At 43.0% G+C, this 13,646-nt stretch overlaps 1 protein-coding gene across 4 annotated transcripts in view; it reads left to right on the top strand.

Annotated features, from left to right (window-relative positions):
- Positions 1 to 13,646, top strand: part of LOC122557074 (sodium- and chloride-dependent neutral and basic amino acid transporter B(0+)-like) — a 95,077-nt gene that overhangs the window by 37,763 nt on the left and 43,668 nt on the right. For 3 of the 4 annotated variants that reach the window (XM_043704355.1, XM_043704354.1, XM_043704357.1), the window contains exon 9: positions 11,446 to 11,571. The exons of the other annotated variant lie outside the window; for it this stretch is intronic. In XM_043704355.1, the coding sequence (XP_043560290.1) occupies positions 11,446 to 11,571 (126 nt within the window). The remainder of the gene's footprint in view (positions 1 to 11,445; positions 11,572 to 13,646) is intronic. 4 annotated transcript variants of the gene reach the window in all.

Here is a 13,646-nt window from a genome sequence, read left to right as displayed (position 1 = left end):
GCCACTACAGCGGACAGCTGAAACTGACAACCGGAAGAGGCAGGGACAGGCCACTATAAATGCCGGAGGAAACATCACAGAAGCGCTTCACAAGAGGCTCCCAAGCACTGAGAGTGTCACCTAGACAGGGGACGAAACGTCTGCAACACAAATTCCCAGCTCGGCGAACAGAACCACAACAACAAGCACCGAGCTACAAATCTTCTCACAAACTTTGAACTTATTAAGTGTTGTTGGAGCTGTGCCCATCCAGCCAAGTGGGGAATATTTCATCACACTCCTGACTTGTGGCTAGGCACAGAAGAGACTATAGGTAAGTTACTGAGAGTTTAAAGTTGAGGTAGATATGTTTTTGTTAAGCAAAGGTATTAATGGACATTGGTCAAATACAGGTATCTGGAATTAGGCCACAGATCAGCCACAATCTCAGTGAATGGCAGAACAGGCTCAAGCTGCCTGAATCCTGGTCCTGTATACTCATTGCAATGTAGCGGTTAATCTTCCAGCACTTAAGGCAGCCCCAAGGTTCCGATTGTATTGAAGGAAGGATTGGTTGCAGAACATGCAGCCAAATAGGATTGTAGCACAACTGGTTCCCATTGTTTCTGATCAGATGGCCAGCACTTCATGCAGGCAAGGTACTCTGCCTCAGAGGGGTGAAAAACCATAATTACAGTGAATTAATTACTTTAACAATGCAAAATTGAGCTGTGGCATCTAGGGGCTGGCTTGATGCTAACTTCCTAGTCAGTGTGCAGAGCCACAACTTCCTGACATTCTTCTTGCAGATCCCATTGTGAATGGTCATTGGAAGTTGCTCCGGCAGGTAGTTCGAGAAAAGGTCTGTGTGACACTGCAGTGTAATGTAGTCTACATTCCCAGTCAGACCATTTGGGTATACTACATTTGAGATGGCATTACTGTGGAATATCTCTGATATTAATGGATTGATGAACTGGGACCCTGATATGAATCAGGCAAAGTGTTGTCAGAATATCAGTCAACGACACAGTCACTTGGTTATAATTTTACCTGTGATCCAATCCGCACCAAAGCGCATGATGTTGCCCTGCAGGAGACAATCACTACTGCAACATTTAAAGGACAAATTAAAAGAGGAAAATTGAGGGAGCCGAAGTTGGGAAGGAAAGAGCAGGAAATTCCAGAATGGAGTTGCGACTTTCGAAGTGTCCCCCACAGTTCAGTACCACCTCCCTCCACACGCTGTTTGGGGCTGGGAGAAGGTGGGAAGTTGTTTCACACCAACGAGAGGAGAAATCCTACTGTCGAGATGCAAGCAGCAGGATTTGCTCAGGTGGTCAGCAGCAGGAGAGTCACGACAAGCTCCTGAATTCAGCATAGGAAACATTTTAATGCCATCACAAGGTCAGGAAAAGGGAGCGTAGTTGCACATTCACCGACCTCCCACTGTTGACATCATTGTCACCCCCTCACTCTGCCTCCTGCAGCCTACTCCATCACCTCACTATAACATACCCTGCAGTTGCACCCATCAAGGTCTGTGCATTTCCTCACATCCTTAATTTTTCATTCTCCTCTGTCACTTGGTCTCATCCTCTTGAGTATTTTATATCTCATGTACTCACTTCAGTAGGCATGGCTACAGAGTGTTCCATGATATGCAAATCTGTACAGCTTGTTTTGTTTCCTTTGTTTTAAAGTGAAACAGTTGGTACGTGTACCACCATTTAAGAGTCTACTGATGACTGTGAAACCATTGCTAGTTGTTTTAAAAACCCATCTGCTTCACTAATGCCTTTTAGAGAAAGAAACTGTCATCCTTACCTGGTCTGGCCTACATGTAACTCCAGCCCCATAGCAACGTGGTTAACTCTCAACTGCCCTCTGGGAAATTAGGGATGGGCAATAAAATCTGGCCTGGTCAGTGACATCTACATCCCGTGAATGAATAAAAAATACAACTTTATTGAATACTTTATCAAGGAAAAACAGTATTTAGCAGACTACTATTATATATAGTGTCGGTGTGGACTTGTTGGGCCGAAGGGCCTGTTTCCACACTGTAAGTAATCTAATCTAATCATATATTAGTTCAATTCTATCAATTTCTTCACAGGACTTTTCAGTAAATAGTCTTAAATCTCTAAGTAAGCAGTTTCAAATCAACACTAGCTATCTACTTCTGGCACGCATTTCCAAGTATTCCCTACACCCTATCCACAGGGCCCTATCGCTATAATCTGAACTGTTTGTTGAAAGGGCTGGTTTCCATTCACTAAGGTTGAGACAGGCTGTTCCTCAGTTTTCAAAGGTTGGCTGATGTTTCAGGATCTGCGGTCATCAATTTGGGCTTCCCCTCTCATTTAGGGCTGGTTCTGGGGTCTTTGGATGGTCTCGCCAAGGTCGTCTCTCTGTTGAAGAAGGTGCAAAAAGCAGAGTGAGCCAGAGCTCTCTTTTATTCCCCTCTTAGTGCTGTTCTCAATGGCTCTGTGGCCCATGTCCAACACTAGCATCAGTTGGGAGGCAGAAAGATTCATTGAGGTGACAATTTTCCATATTTGGAGGGAGCAGAACACGGTTTTGAACCTTCAACTGTCAAGTGCTGTACTTGTCATGCTATGTCTCTGGCCTCCGACTGAGCTGGGCACCACCAAGTCTGTGTAGCAGTTTTCTAACAAAGCAGTTTCACTGGAAGTGGAAACAACGGTTTGTTCTGAAACAATGTGGACGTTAACACTTGGCCAGGCAGCTCCAGGCCTGTCTGGTTTTGACAGGAAGTTAATTGTCCATGGCCTGAATAAAAAAGGTGTGGCACTGGAAAAGCACAGCTGGTCAGGCAGCATCTGAGGAGTAGGAGAGTCGACTTATCAGGGCTCTCACCCGACACTTTGACTCTCCATACCTGATGAAAGGCTTATACCTGAAATGTTGACTTTCCTGCTCCTCAGATGCTGCCTGACCTGCTGCGCTTTCCCTGCACCACACTTTTCGACACTGATCTCCAGCATCTGCAGTCCTCACTTTCTCCTGGCTGCATGAATTGCAAAGTTAATTGCTAAGTTTAAAATCGGCTTCCACATTTCAAGTTTAATCCGTGCTCTTGAAAAACAAAGCAATATTTCAACGTATCAATACATCAATCCTGGCGACCATTTTGTTTTAGTTATTTTTGTGTGCTCCAGTTTAAAAATTAAGAACAGGAAAGCTTTAATCAAGATGAAGGTTTGTTTATTAAACCACTATTGCTAACAGTTGCTCCATTAAAAAGCAATATAGTTGTCAGCTGCAACGCAGATACAAAGACTAAAAGAAGTACAGATAGAAGATACACTTCTTTAAAAGTCTTTATAGACTCAGGGACTCAAAGATGTTTCGAGCATAGAAGGAGTTATTTTGATCCTCATGTCTATGCTGCTCTGTCTGCTTACTCTAATCCTAATTTCTAGCTTTTGACCCAAAGCACTGGAGGGACATGGTAACACAAATAAATTTTCTAAATGGAGATTTACTCTCTCATCCGTACAACCCCACTCTCTCACCCTCGTGGCTCTTGAACCACCAGATCACACAGTTTATCTGTGCCTAGCTACATCCTGTCTGAACCCTCGCTCTAAGTCACTGCTGCTCTTTCCCCGGTGCCCAGTGCCACATTCCAAACCCCTCCCCCTTCATATCAACCATGAAATTTGTCATTGCATGCACAAGAATTCAACATCATACTGACCCGGGATATAACGCAGAGATGCTCCCCTCATCCTATGCTCACCTTCAGAAGTTCCATAAATTCCAGGACCCTGTTGGCCAGCATTCACCTCCTTTTTAACCTCTAACTTCTGCATCACTGAAATGGCAAAGTTAGATTAGTTAGCATCAATGGCTTCCATCTTTGAGCAGTAGGCAATGCCTAGGCATGTTCACTCTGCATATGTTGCATATGTGCAAAGAAATATAACTGGGGTTTTCAAACCCATGCTTCGTGTATTTGCCCCTTCAGTTTCCTAACGTCCAGCAGACGTGGATCCTGTGTTTTCAACAAGGAAGTGACATTGATTCCACCCGACCCAGTCATTTTTCTAGTAGCACTTGCATCTAGAGAACAGCAAGTGATGGTCAGAGACTGGTGGACACCATCAGCACCAACCTCTGCCTGGTTATCAGGCACCCCTAACCCTAACCCTAAACTTAACCCTAACCCTCAGAGCCTCCATGTCCCCTTTTATTTTGCTCTATCACACAGCATATTTGCACTCATGTGGAAACCCAACATATTGAACCGCACCTCCAACTCTTCTCCCTGTCCCCTCAGCCCCAGTGTTATACCTGAATGATGCCCATTCTGGTTCTCTGTACTCCACTTGCTGGTGCATTTGGATAGTGCCCTGGGATGCTTTTCAGTGCAGAGACATATGGAGGTTCCTCAGCTAGTATGAACTGAAGGTGTCAGGTACCAACATCTACATCTGACCGTTCGCCATGTTGGTTCAGGTAGCAAGCTGAATTTTAATGAGGTGAGCTGTGGCATTAGTTACATGTTTAACAAGCAATAATCCCTCTTAACCAGCAACTCTGCCGCAGTGCTCAGCAAATGCCGGAAAAGATGCAGCGAGTTGCTCTGTTTGCCTGATTCCGCTGCACATCTCACCAGAGCCCATGTTCCTCAGACATCCGTAAGATTTCACCTTGCAACTTTGCCTGGAGATGAAGACAGATAATCAGGTTTGCACCTAACACACTGAAAGGAAGAACAGGCAGCTGATAGAGGCCGGGGCAGCTCTTGAGAGTCTGTGCTGAAATACGCAGCCCATTTTGAAGTTCTACTCAACCGGAAATGCATTCAGTCAACAATAAGGAGAGGTGCTGAACACCAGCATAGAATATGCACTGACAGTTATCCCCCCCACCCAAAAAACAGAATGCAATTACAGAGAAGATGACAGAGATGTAAGGCATTGCAATGATGTCTTTTGCCAGGGAGATCTATCAAATGAGGTTATGAACTGAATGCATTCATTTCTTGGCTCCATTTGCACTGCCTATTGATGCCCCAAATCCTTGCCAGAATTGATAGGACAGCCGGTATCTCAGCTTTATAATGCTGCATTGATTTGCAGGAGAAAGTGAGGAGTGCAGATGTTGGAGATCAGTGTTGGAAAGTGTGGTGCTGGAAAAGCACAGAATCCAAGGAGCAGGAGAATCAATATTGCGAACATGAGCCCTTCATCAGGAATTCCTGATGAAGGCCTCATGTTTGAAACGTCAATTCTCCTGCTCCCCTGATGCTGTCTGACCAGCTGTGTTTTTCTAACACCATACAATTCTGCCCTGATTTGCAGGAAAGCTCTCACCTTTACATGGAGCTAAGGCACGAAGGAAGTGGTAAAAAGAGGTGTGGAGACAGTGACTCAGTTTAAAGTATTTCTACATCACCCTCCTTTTCCTCTTACCCAACAGTACCTCAGTGAAATATAACCTGCCTTGACTTCTAAGGGCTCAGAATGCCCCTGCATAGATGAAGCTGAACTAGGTATTGCTGAGGCCCTTTCCAGCTGCAAAACTCTAAGGTTAGCAACCAAGAGCAATGAGGACATGGATCTAAGCAGTCTGCACAACCTCTACAGAACAAAGGGGTTAAATGAAGAGCATGGCATTATCGTTGTACAAAGCTATACCTGCAAGTGGTTGAGAAAACGCGTTGTTAAGATCCTGTTGTGTAGTCAGAAATAATACCAATTTATATTCTTTTCATTATGGTGATGACACCAACCTACTCGGTTGAATCTCAGATGGCGACAAAACATACTACAGAAGGGAGGTTGACGATCTGGAAAAATGGTGCACTGAGAACAACCGAGCTCTCGATGCTGGCAAAACCAAGGAACTCATTATCGACTTTCGGCGGGATGTTACTCATGCCCCCCTACACATTAACAGCACAGAGGTGGAACAAGTGGAGAGTGTCAAGCTCCTGGGAGCGGTCATCCACAACAAGCTTTTTTGGACTCTTCATGTGGATGCACTGGTTACAAAGGCCCAACAATGTCTCTTCTTCTTCAGGCAGCTGGGGAAATTCGGCATGATGGCAAATACCCTTGCCAACTTCCTGAAGAAGGGCTTATGCCCGAAATGTCGATTCTCCTGCTCCTTTGATGCTGCCTGACCTGCTGCACTTTTCCAGCAACACATTTTTCAACCTTTCTAGGTGCATCATCGAGAGCATTCTGTCTGGATGTATCACTGCCTGGTATGGCAACTGTACCATCCAAGATCAGAGACAGTTACAGAGAGTGGTGAACTCGGCCCGGACGATCACAAAGGCCAACCTCCCATCTATAGAATCCATCTACCAGGCCCGTTGTCAAGGAAAGGCCGCCAGGATTCTCAAAGATCCATCCCACCCTGGCAATGCTTTTCTCCAACCTCTACCATCGGGGAGAAGGTACAGAAGCCTGAACACACGCACCAGCTGGTTTCAAAACAGTTTCTATCCTACTGTTGTTAGAATATTGAATGGACTCACAAGTTCTTAACATCTGCCTGTACCTGTGTTTTTGTTTTTGCCACTGTTTACCTATTAGTTACTTATCTATGCTACTTAACTCTGTGATCTGCCTGTATTGCTTGCAAGGGAAAGCTTTTCACTGTGCCTCGGTACATGTGACAATAAATTCAATTCCATTCAATTCAAATCAATTATCTTTGCAATCTTCTTATCTCCGCTGCAGCTGCTTTAAACCTTATACAAGATAAAAATAAATTTATTCAAATATTTATTCATGGGACGTGGCCAGCATTAATTGTACATTCTTAATTTCCCAGAGGGCAATTGAAAGACAGTCACATTTGAACGTAATGTGTTAGCATGGATAAATGATACATAACTAATGGAAGACAGAGAGTTGGGACAAAGATGTATTTTCAGGATGGTGATCTGTAACCAGTGGTGTCCCATGGGGATCAGTGAGGGGGCAACAATCATTTGCAATCCTATATGAGTTTGTTGAAGAAAGTGGATGTATTTTAGTCAAGTTTGCAGATGACACAAATAAGTGATGTGGACACAAAGACTCCACAGATATATATATATATATATATATAGGTGAAGTATATGAGCAAAATTTTTGGCAGATGAAATATAACGTTGGAAAATGCCTGATAGGTATTAGAGGTGGAAACCATTACAGTATTTCAGATGAATTTAGATGAACTCTTGAATAACTACAGAATTCAGGGCTGTAGACCAATTGCTGGGAAACGGGATGAAAGTAGATATATGCCGGATGATTGATATAGACATATGGGCTGAAAGGCCTCTTTCTATGCTGACCCTATGACTGTATAACCTAGGGTGCATGGATTGCCAAAGATGTGCTCACAATGGTGCTGTGTCGCAGTGGGAAATCTGTCTGAGACACAATGCCAAGTGATCATTCCGAATGACTTTGCATCAGTTCACGTACTTGCTGGCCATGAAAAGCAAATTTGCAGTCACCTTTTTGCTGCATTTGTTGACTGACCATGAGGAAACCTCAAACGTTATGTTTGACCATCTCTGGAAGTGTGAGAGGCTGAAGTGTTCAGGGTATAAGAGAACAGAACATGTACTAGGAGGCTGTAGCTACTGCCATCAGCTGGCAAACACCTGAACTGCCTGAAATGTTACTATTCAGTCCTGTCTCAAGGACACAACCTCACCGCCCTGTAGCCAATCCCCCTCCCACTCCACCAAGGGCATGCAAATCCTGGGCCTCCTCCACCGCCAAATCCTAACCACCTGATTTCTGGACAAAGACCACCTCATATCCTGCCTTGTGACCTTCCAACCACACAGCCTCAACATTGACTTCACCAGTTTCCTCATCTCCCATCCCCCACCTTATCCCAGATCCAACCCTCCAACTTGGCACCACCCTCTTGAACTGTCCTACCTTTCCATCTTCCTTCCCACCTATCTGCTCCACCTTCCACTCTGACCTATCACCATCAACCCCGACCTTCATCCACCTATTGCATTCCTAACTACCTTCCCCTGAGACCCAAGCCCCTCCCATTATCTCTCAGCTCCCTTGGGCACCCCCCCCCAACATTCCTGATGAAGAGATTATGCTTAAAACATTGACTCTCCTGCTCCTCAGATGCTGCCTGACTGGCTGTACTCTTCCAGCACCACATTTTTTGACTCTGATCTCCAGCATCTGCAGTCCTCATTTCTTCCATGTCTATCTCTGCCTGGATTGTGCAAAGTTATTCAGTGAGCTGTATCCCTCTCTCACCTAAACCCATCTCACTACACAGCTCCCCTCATCACTGCTAGCCGCTCTGCTGTTTAACCTGTTCAACATGCCAATAAACAGCAGGCTATTACCTGTGCCAGTGTTGGGGATATTGGAAGATAGCTACAATCCCACCCATCCTTCTGTGATTGAGAAAATCCCCAAAGTGTAAAAAATAATCTCTCACTGAATGTGAACAAACTGACATTTCCTCTGGTTTGATTTTGCTCAAACTGGAACACGCAGGAAGTCAGAGAAACCCATCGAACTGATGCAGACTTTGAAAGTGTGTATAAATAACGCAGTCAAATGTGCAATTAAGGCCCTTTAATGGGCAACCCAGCTCTCCCTGAGCATTTGTACAGGTTGGTTTATCACATTGCAGTTAAAGCCAGGTGTTTTTGGTGAACTGTAATTTCTATCTATAGTCACTAGCCCTACCCACATTTTCATTTTCTTAACTCCCCTCTCTGTGACTGACGAGTAAAGGTTTTCTTCACATAACTCCCACCCATCCTTTCTTCACATGCAAGTTGCAGTCTTGATTTTTCAAGGGTCACTGTGCCCAGACTCATGTTGTAATATTACAATGGGACAAGGCGAGGAGGTAGGCTGAACTGCTCACTGTTGGTGTCCATCTGAATAACATGCTATCTGTCTAAATAGTGAGTTATCCATCCCCCATTGGCAAGAAGAAATCTGCCATTTTTACCTGGTCTGGCCTACATGTGACTCCAGACCCACAGCAATGTGGTTGACTTTCAACTGCCCTCTGGGCAATTAGGAATGGGCAATAAATGCTGCCTAGACAGTGATACCCTCATTCTTTGAATTAATAATGAAAGTAAAACCCACCTCTCCTCTCTTGCTTTCCTGTATTTAATGGTGCTCTCACCAATTGGAAAACATAACACAAGCTGGTTCCTGAATTCTGTGGGACGACATGCTCGGAATTCTGCACATTAATGTGGGATTGACAGACAGATGCTGTGACTGTGAGGATTCTGACCCCCTCAGTGAAAGCAACTGAGTCAAAGAAATCGTTCAACAGATGGCCAGACCAAGCCAGTGTGAATGATCCTTTTGAATCTCCAGAACAGTGGTGAGGAAATCCCTCCCACGTTATACACCAGACAGATCACAGAAGGAAGAGGTTTGAAAGAGGCTTTTCTTTTGTCACCTTGCTCAGTGATGTGGAAGTTCAGGGGTCGACAAAGTTAAAAATCAAACAACACCAGTTTATAGTCCAAACAGGTTATAGTTGGGTTAACCTGTTGGACTTTAACCTGGTGTTGTGTGATTTTTAATCTTGCTCAATGAGGAGGGACTCAGCCACACATTTAACTCATAGATCAGATTTACTGTGTCAGTGCCTGAAAAGAAGTACCGTTTGTCCAGGTATTCTTCCCTGTGTGACAGACTAAAAGCAGGGAACTGACTCAGAACTTAAATAAACAACCCCTTCTTTATTTGACTCTTTAAGTATCAATACTTAATATAAAACACACGTTCATTGTAACATTTCCTTCTTACTTCATCTAATGTAACTTCAACCTTGACTCACTTCATTTAACTTCAGTTTTAAGTGAAGTGAAGTTAATCCACATTTAACCCTAAATCTAACCTTAACTCAATAAATTTGGCTTCGATCAAATACTATCTCAATTTGAGTGAAGTGGCCAGCTTTGTTCTCCATGTTATTCCTGCCTTATCGTTCTTTGTTCTCTCTGAAGATTACTTCAGGGCACATGCTTTTCCAATATGATATGGAGGATCCTTCTCAGAAAATCCTTTTATTTCGCTAACTTTTATCCCAAAAATGTGCTCAGTCTCCAGAAAGTTCTCTGGCACTCAGCCAATGAATCAATCAAATCCTGATCACACTGTCCAATGCTAGTAAACAACTCCCAATTATATACATCAAGCTATAAACAGCCAAATTCCATTCTCCATATAAGCGAGCATGTTTCGAGACCAATAGGACACTTACCTTATTTGGTCAACAGGAGAAACTGCAGGTGCTGGCTGCAGTTTTAATTGAGGTCAGAGTTTACTAGCTTGGCCAAAATTACCAGCATGCTTGATTGTAGCTCTTAACCAGTATCATAGCCATTTCTGATGCTGGTCACCTCACCACAGGGCTTCCTGTTGATCCTGAAGCCTCCCAAGTGAAATGCATCACAAACCAAGACCAACCTCTCTCTCACAGGGAAGTATTTGAATTCAGTCAAACTAACTAATGCTGTATGACTAACATTACACTGTCACAAATAATTAAAATTTCACCTGTGTAACATCAATTCTGTGGTTAACTGTTGTGCTATTTCTCTTTTCTATTCAAAAAGCTGAACTGTAAAAAAACATTTAAAAACATTTTAAAAATTAAGAGACACGGCAACATGTGCTAAAAGATGAATCCAAGGGTGAATTTGTACACATGTACCCCGATCCCATAAATCATCCCACTAGTTAGATACTTTGTTAGTGTTAACTTCCTTTTTAATCTCTTCAGTTCTTTGAACAACAAAGGTTCAATAGCAATGTTGGGTTTCTCGAGATTGTTACTCAACATTCCTTTTAAATCACCTGCAACCCATTTGTGTTTATCACTTAACTCTAAAATCCTATTCTAGCTGGTGTTTGAGGTCGAAACCAAAGACAATGTTGGTAATATTACATCTTAATGCACCTGAATGTAGGTTTGCTCGCTGAGCTGGAAGGTTCATTTTCAGATGTTTCGTCACCATATTAGGTAACATCTTCAGTGAGCCTCCGGACGAAGCACTGCTGATGTTTCCTGCTTTCTATTTAGATGTTTGGGTTTCTTTGGGTTGGTGGTGTCATTTCCTGTTTTTTTTTTCCTCAGGGGTGGTAAATGGGGTCCAAGTCAATGTGTTTGTTGATAGAGTTCCAGTTGGAATGCCATGCTTCTAGGAATTCTTGTGCGTATCTCTGTTTGGCTCGTCCTATGATGGATGTGGTGTCCCAGTCGAAGTGGTGTCCTTCCTTATCTGTATGTAAGGATACTAGTGAGAGTGGGTCACGTCATTTTGTGGCTCGTTGATGATACTTGGCAGAAGAGTTTCTTTTATTTCTGCAAGAATTTGTATGTTCCTGTGATTACATCAATTTTCAGCATTTCTCTATTTTCAGCACCGTTAGTTACATAATGTCAATTCAATTCATTCATCAGATTTTGGTTTGGTCTTCATTGCCTACCCAGAGGCCCTTGCACAGTTGCCATGGGCACCTTTATGGTCCGTTTTATTTTTCCTCATGCTGCTAACTCTGGGACTCGACACTCAGTTTGCGACTGTGGGTAAGCATCGTCTTTGCTTAATTTCACCAAATGCCCAACAATTTTTATTCAAATGAAAGTAAGAAAGAAATAGAAAATACTTATTTTATAACAAAGTTAAAAATCACACAACACCAGGTTATAGTCCAACAGGTTTAATTGGAAGCACACTAGCTTTCAGAGCGACGCTCCTTCATCAGGTGATTGTCAGGTGTGATTTTTAACTTTGTACACCCCAGTCCAACACCGGCATCTCCAAATAATGTTTTATAACATACAGTGAGAAAGTTTTTTTGCGGATGACAAATGTTCATCATGTTTTTGTACCAATTTTCTGCTCACTCTCCTCATGAAATGGGATCGTACTTCTGAGGTAAAAGATCATAGTTCTGTAAAGATTACCTTAATGTTGCTGCCTGGACCGATGCTTTCACACAGACTTTGAGTAGAGGCAGTGGAGATGGGCATGAGTTCCTGAAAGGAAGTAATGTGTTCTGCTCAGATCGTGATAGTCCTAAGTTAATGCAAACTGTACCTGTTGCTGTCACGTAATAAACTTCCTTGTGATGCAAGGGAAATGTGTCAAACCTTGCCCGTTTAGACTCACCAGTGATCTATCCTCTACCACCAGTGATCTACCCTCTACTATTAACAACTAGCTAAGCCCTAAACACAACAAAGACAAAGGAGGATTTGTGGCAGCAGATTACAGAATTAAGTATATAACATGATGGGCAGGCTGAAGAAGAAAGAAAGAAATGACTTTTGAAAATAGAAGTTATTTTACCACAGTAAGAGCATTGCCACTTTAAAAAAGTGACATATTCTGGAGATGTCAGAGATGGACTGAGTGGCTAAAGCCAAAAATCAAACAACACCAGGTTATAGTTCATGGTTGGAAATTTATTTGAAATTGCAAGCATTCGGAGCTGTGCTCCTTCCCCAGGCATGGTAAGATAGTGAGGTATAAGACACAGTATTTATAAACAAAAAGTCAACAATTTTAAAACTAGGTGCCCTTGTTGAAACCTTTAATCAGTTAGGAGGGAGACTGCTGATTAAAATGCAAAATCCGTATTCGTTTCAAGTCTTTGTCCTGAGATAATTATAGGTTTTACTAACGTACAAAATTAAAACTCAAACAATACCAGATTATAATTCAACAGGTTTATTTAGAAGCATTAGTTTTCTGATCACTGCTCCTTCATCAGGTAACTAGTGGGGCAGGATCATAAGACATAGAATTTATAGCAAAAGATCACAGTGGTCATGCAATTAAAATGATATATTGAACAAACTTAGATCGCTGTGAAGTCTTTAATCTTTTAGAATGGGTTGCAGGTTTTGGTTCATTAATATGTAAATCGCAGAACTTCTTTCACATCACATTCTCGAGATAACTTAAGGCACACGGAACAGCCACAGGGACCAAATTTGCACCCCAATATGCTAACATTTTCATGCACAAGTTTGAACAAGACTTCTTTGCTGCACAGGACCTCCAACCTGCGCTATACACCAGATATATTGATGATATTTTCTTCCTCTGGACCTATGGTGAGGAGTCACTGAAACAACTGCACAGTGGTATTAACAAGTTTCATCCCACCATCAGACTTACTATGGACTACTCTTTAGTATCTGTCTCATTCCTGAAAACACGCATTCCCATTAAGGACGGACACCTCAGTAACTCACTCTGCTGCAAACCCACGGATAATCTCACAATGCTGCATTTCTCAAAGCTTCCACCCTAAACCTATCGAAACAGCCATCCCCTAAAGACAAGCCCCATGTGTACACAGGATCTGTTCAGATGAGGAGGAATGTAATGGATACCTCAAGGTGCCCTCATAAGATCAGGGTATGATGCTCAATTCATCAATCGCCAATTCTGACATGTCACAGGGAGAAACTGTAATGACCTCCTCAGGAGACAGACACAGGATGCAACTGCTGTGTTACCCTTCATTGTCCAGTACTTCCTGGGAGCGTAGAAACTATGCCATGTTCTTCGCAGCCTGCAACACGTTATCGATGAGGATGAGCACCTCGCCAAGACCTTCCCTGCACCTCCACTTCTTGCCTTTAAACAA

The sequence above is a fragment of the Chiloscyllium plagiosum genome, chromosome 15, assembly GCF_004010195.1.
Source record: "Chiloscyllium plagiosum isolate BGI_BamShark_2017 chromosome 15, ASM401019v2, whole genome shotgun sequence".
In the NCBI taxonomy this organism is placed as follows: Eukaryota; Metazoa; Chordata; class Chondrichthyes; order Orectolobiformes; family Hemiscylliidae; genus Chiloscyllium; species Chiloscyllium plagiosum.
Note: the sequence above shows the minus strand (reverse complement) of the source record. Positions and strands in the feature narration are given on the sequence as shown.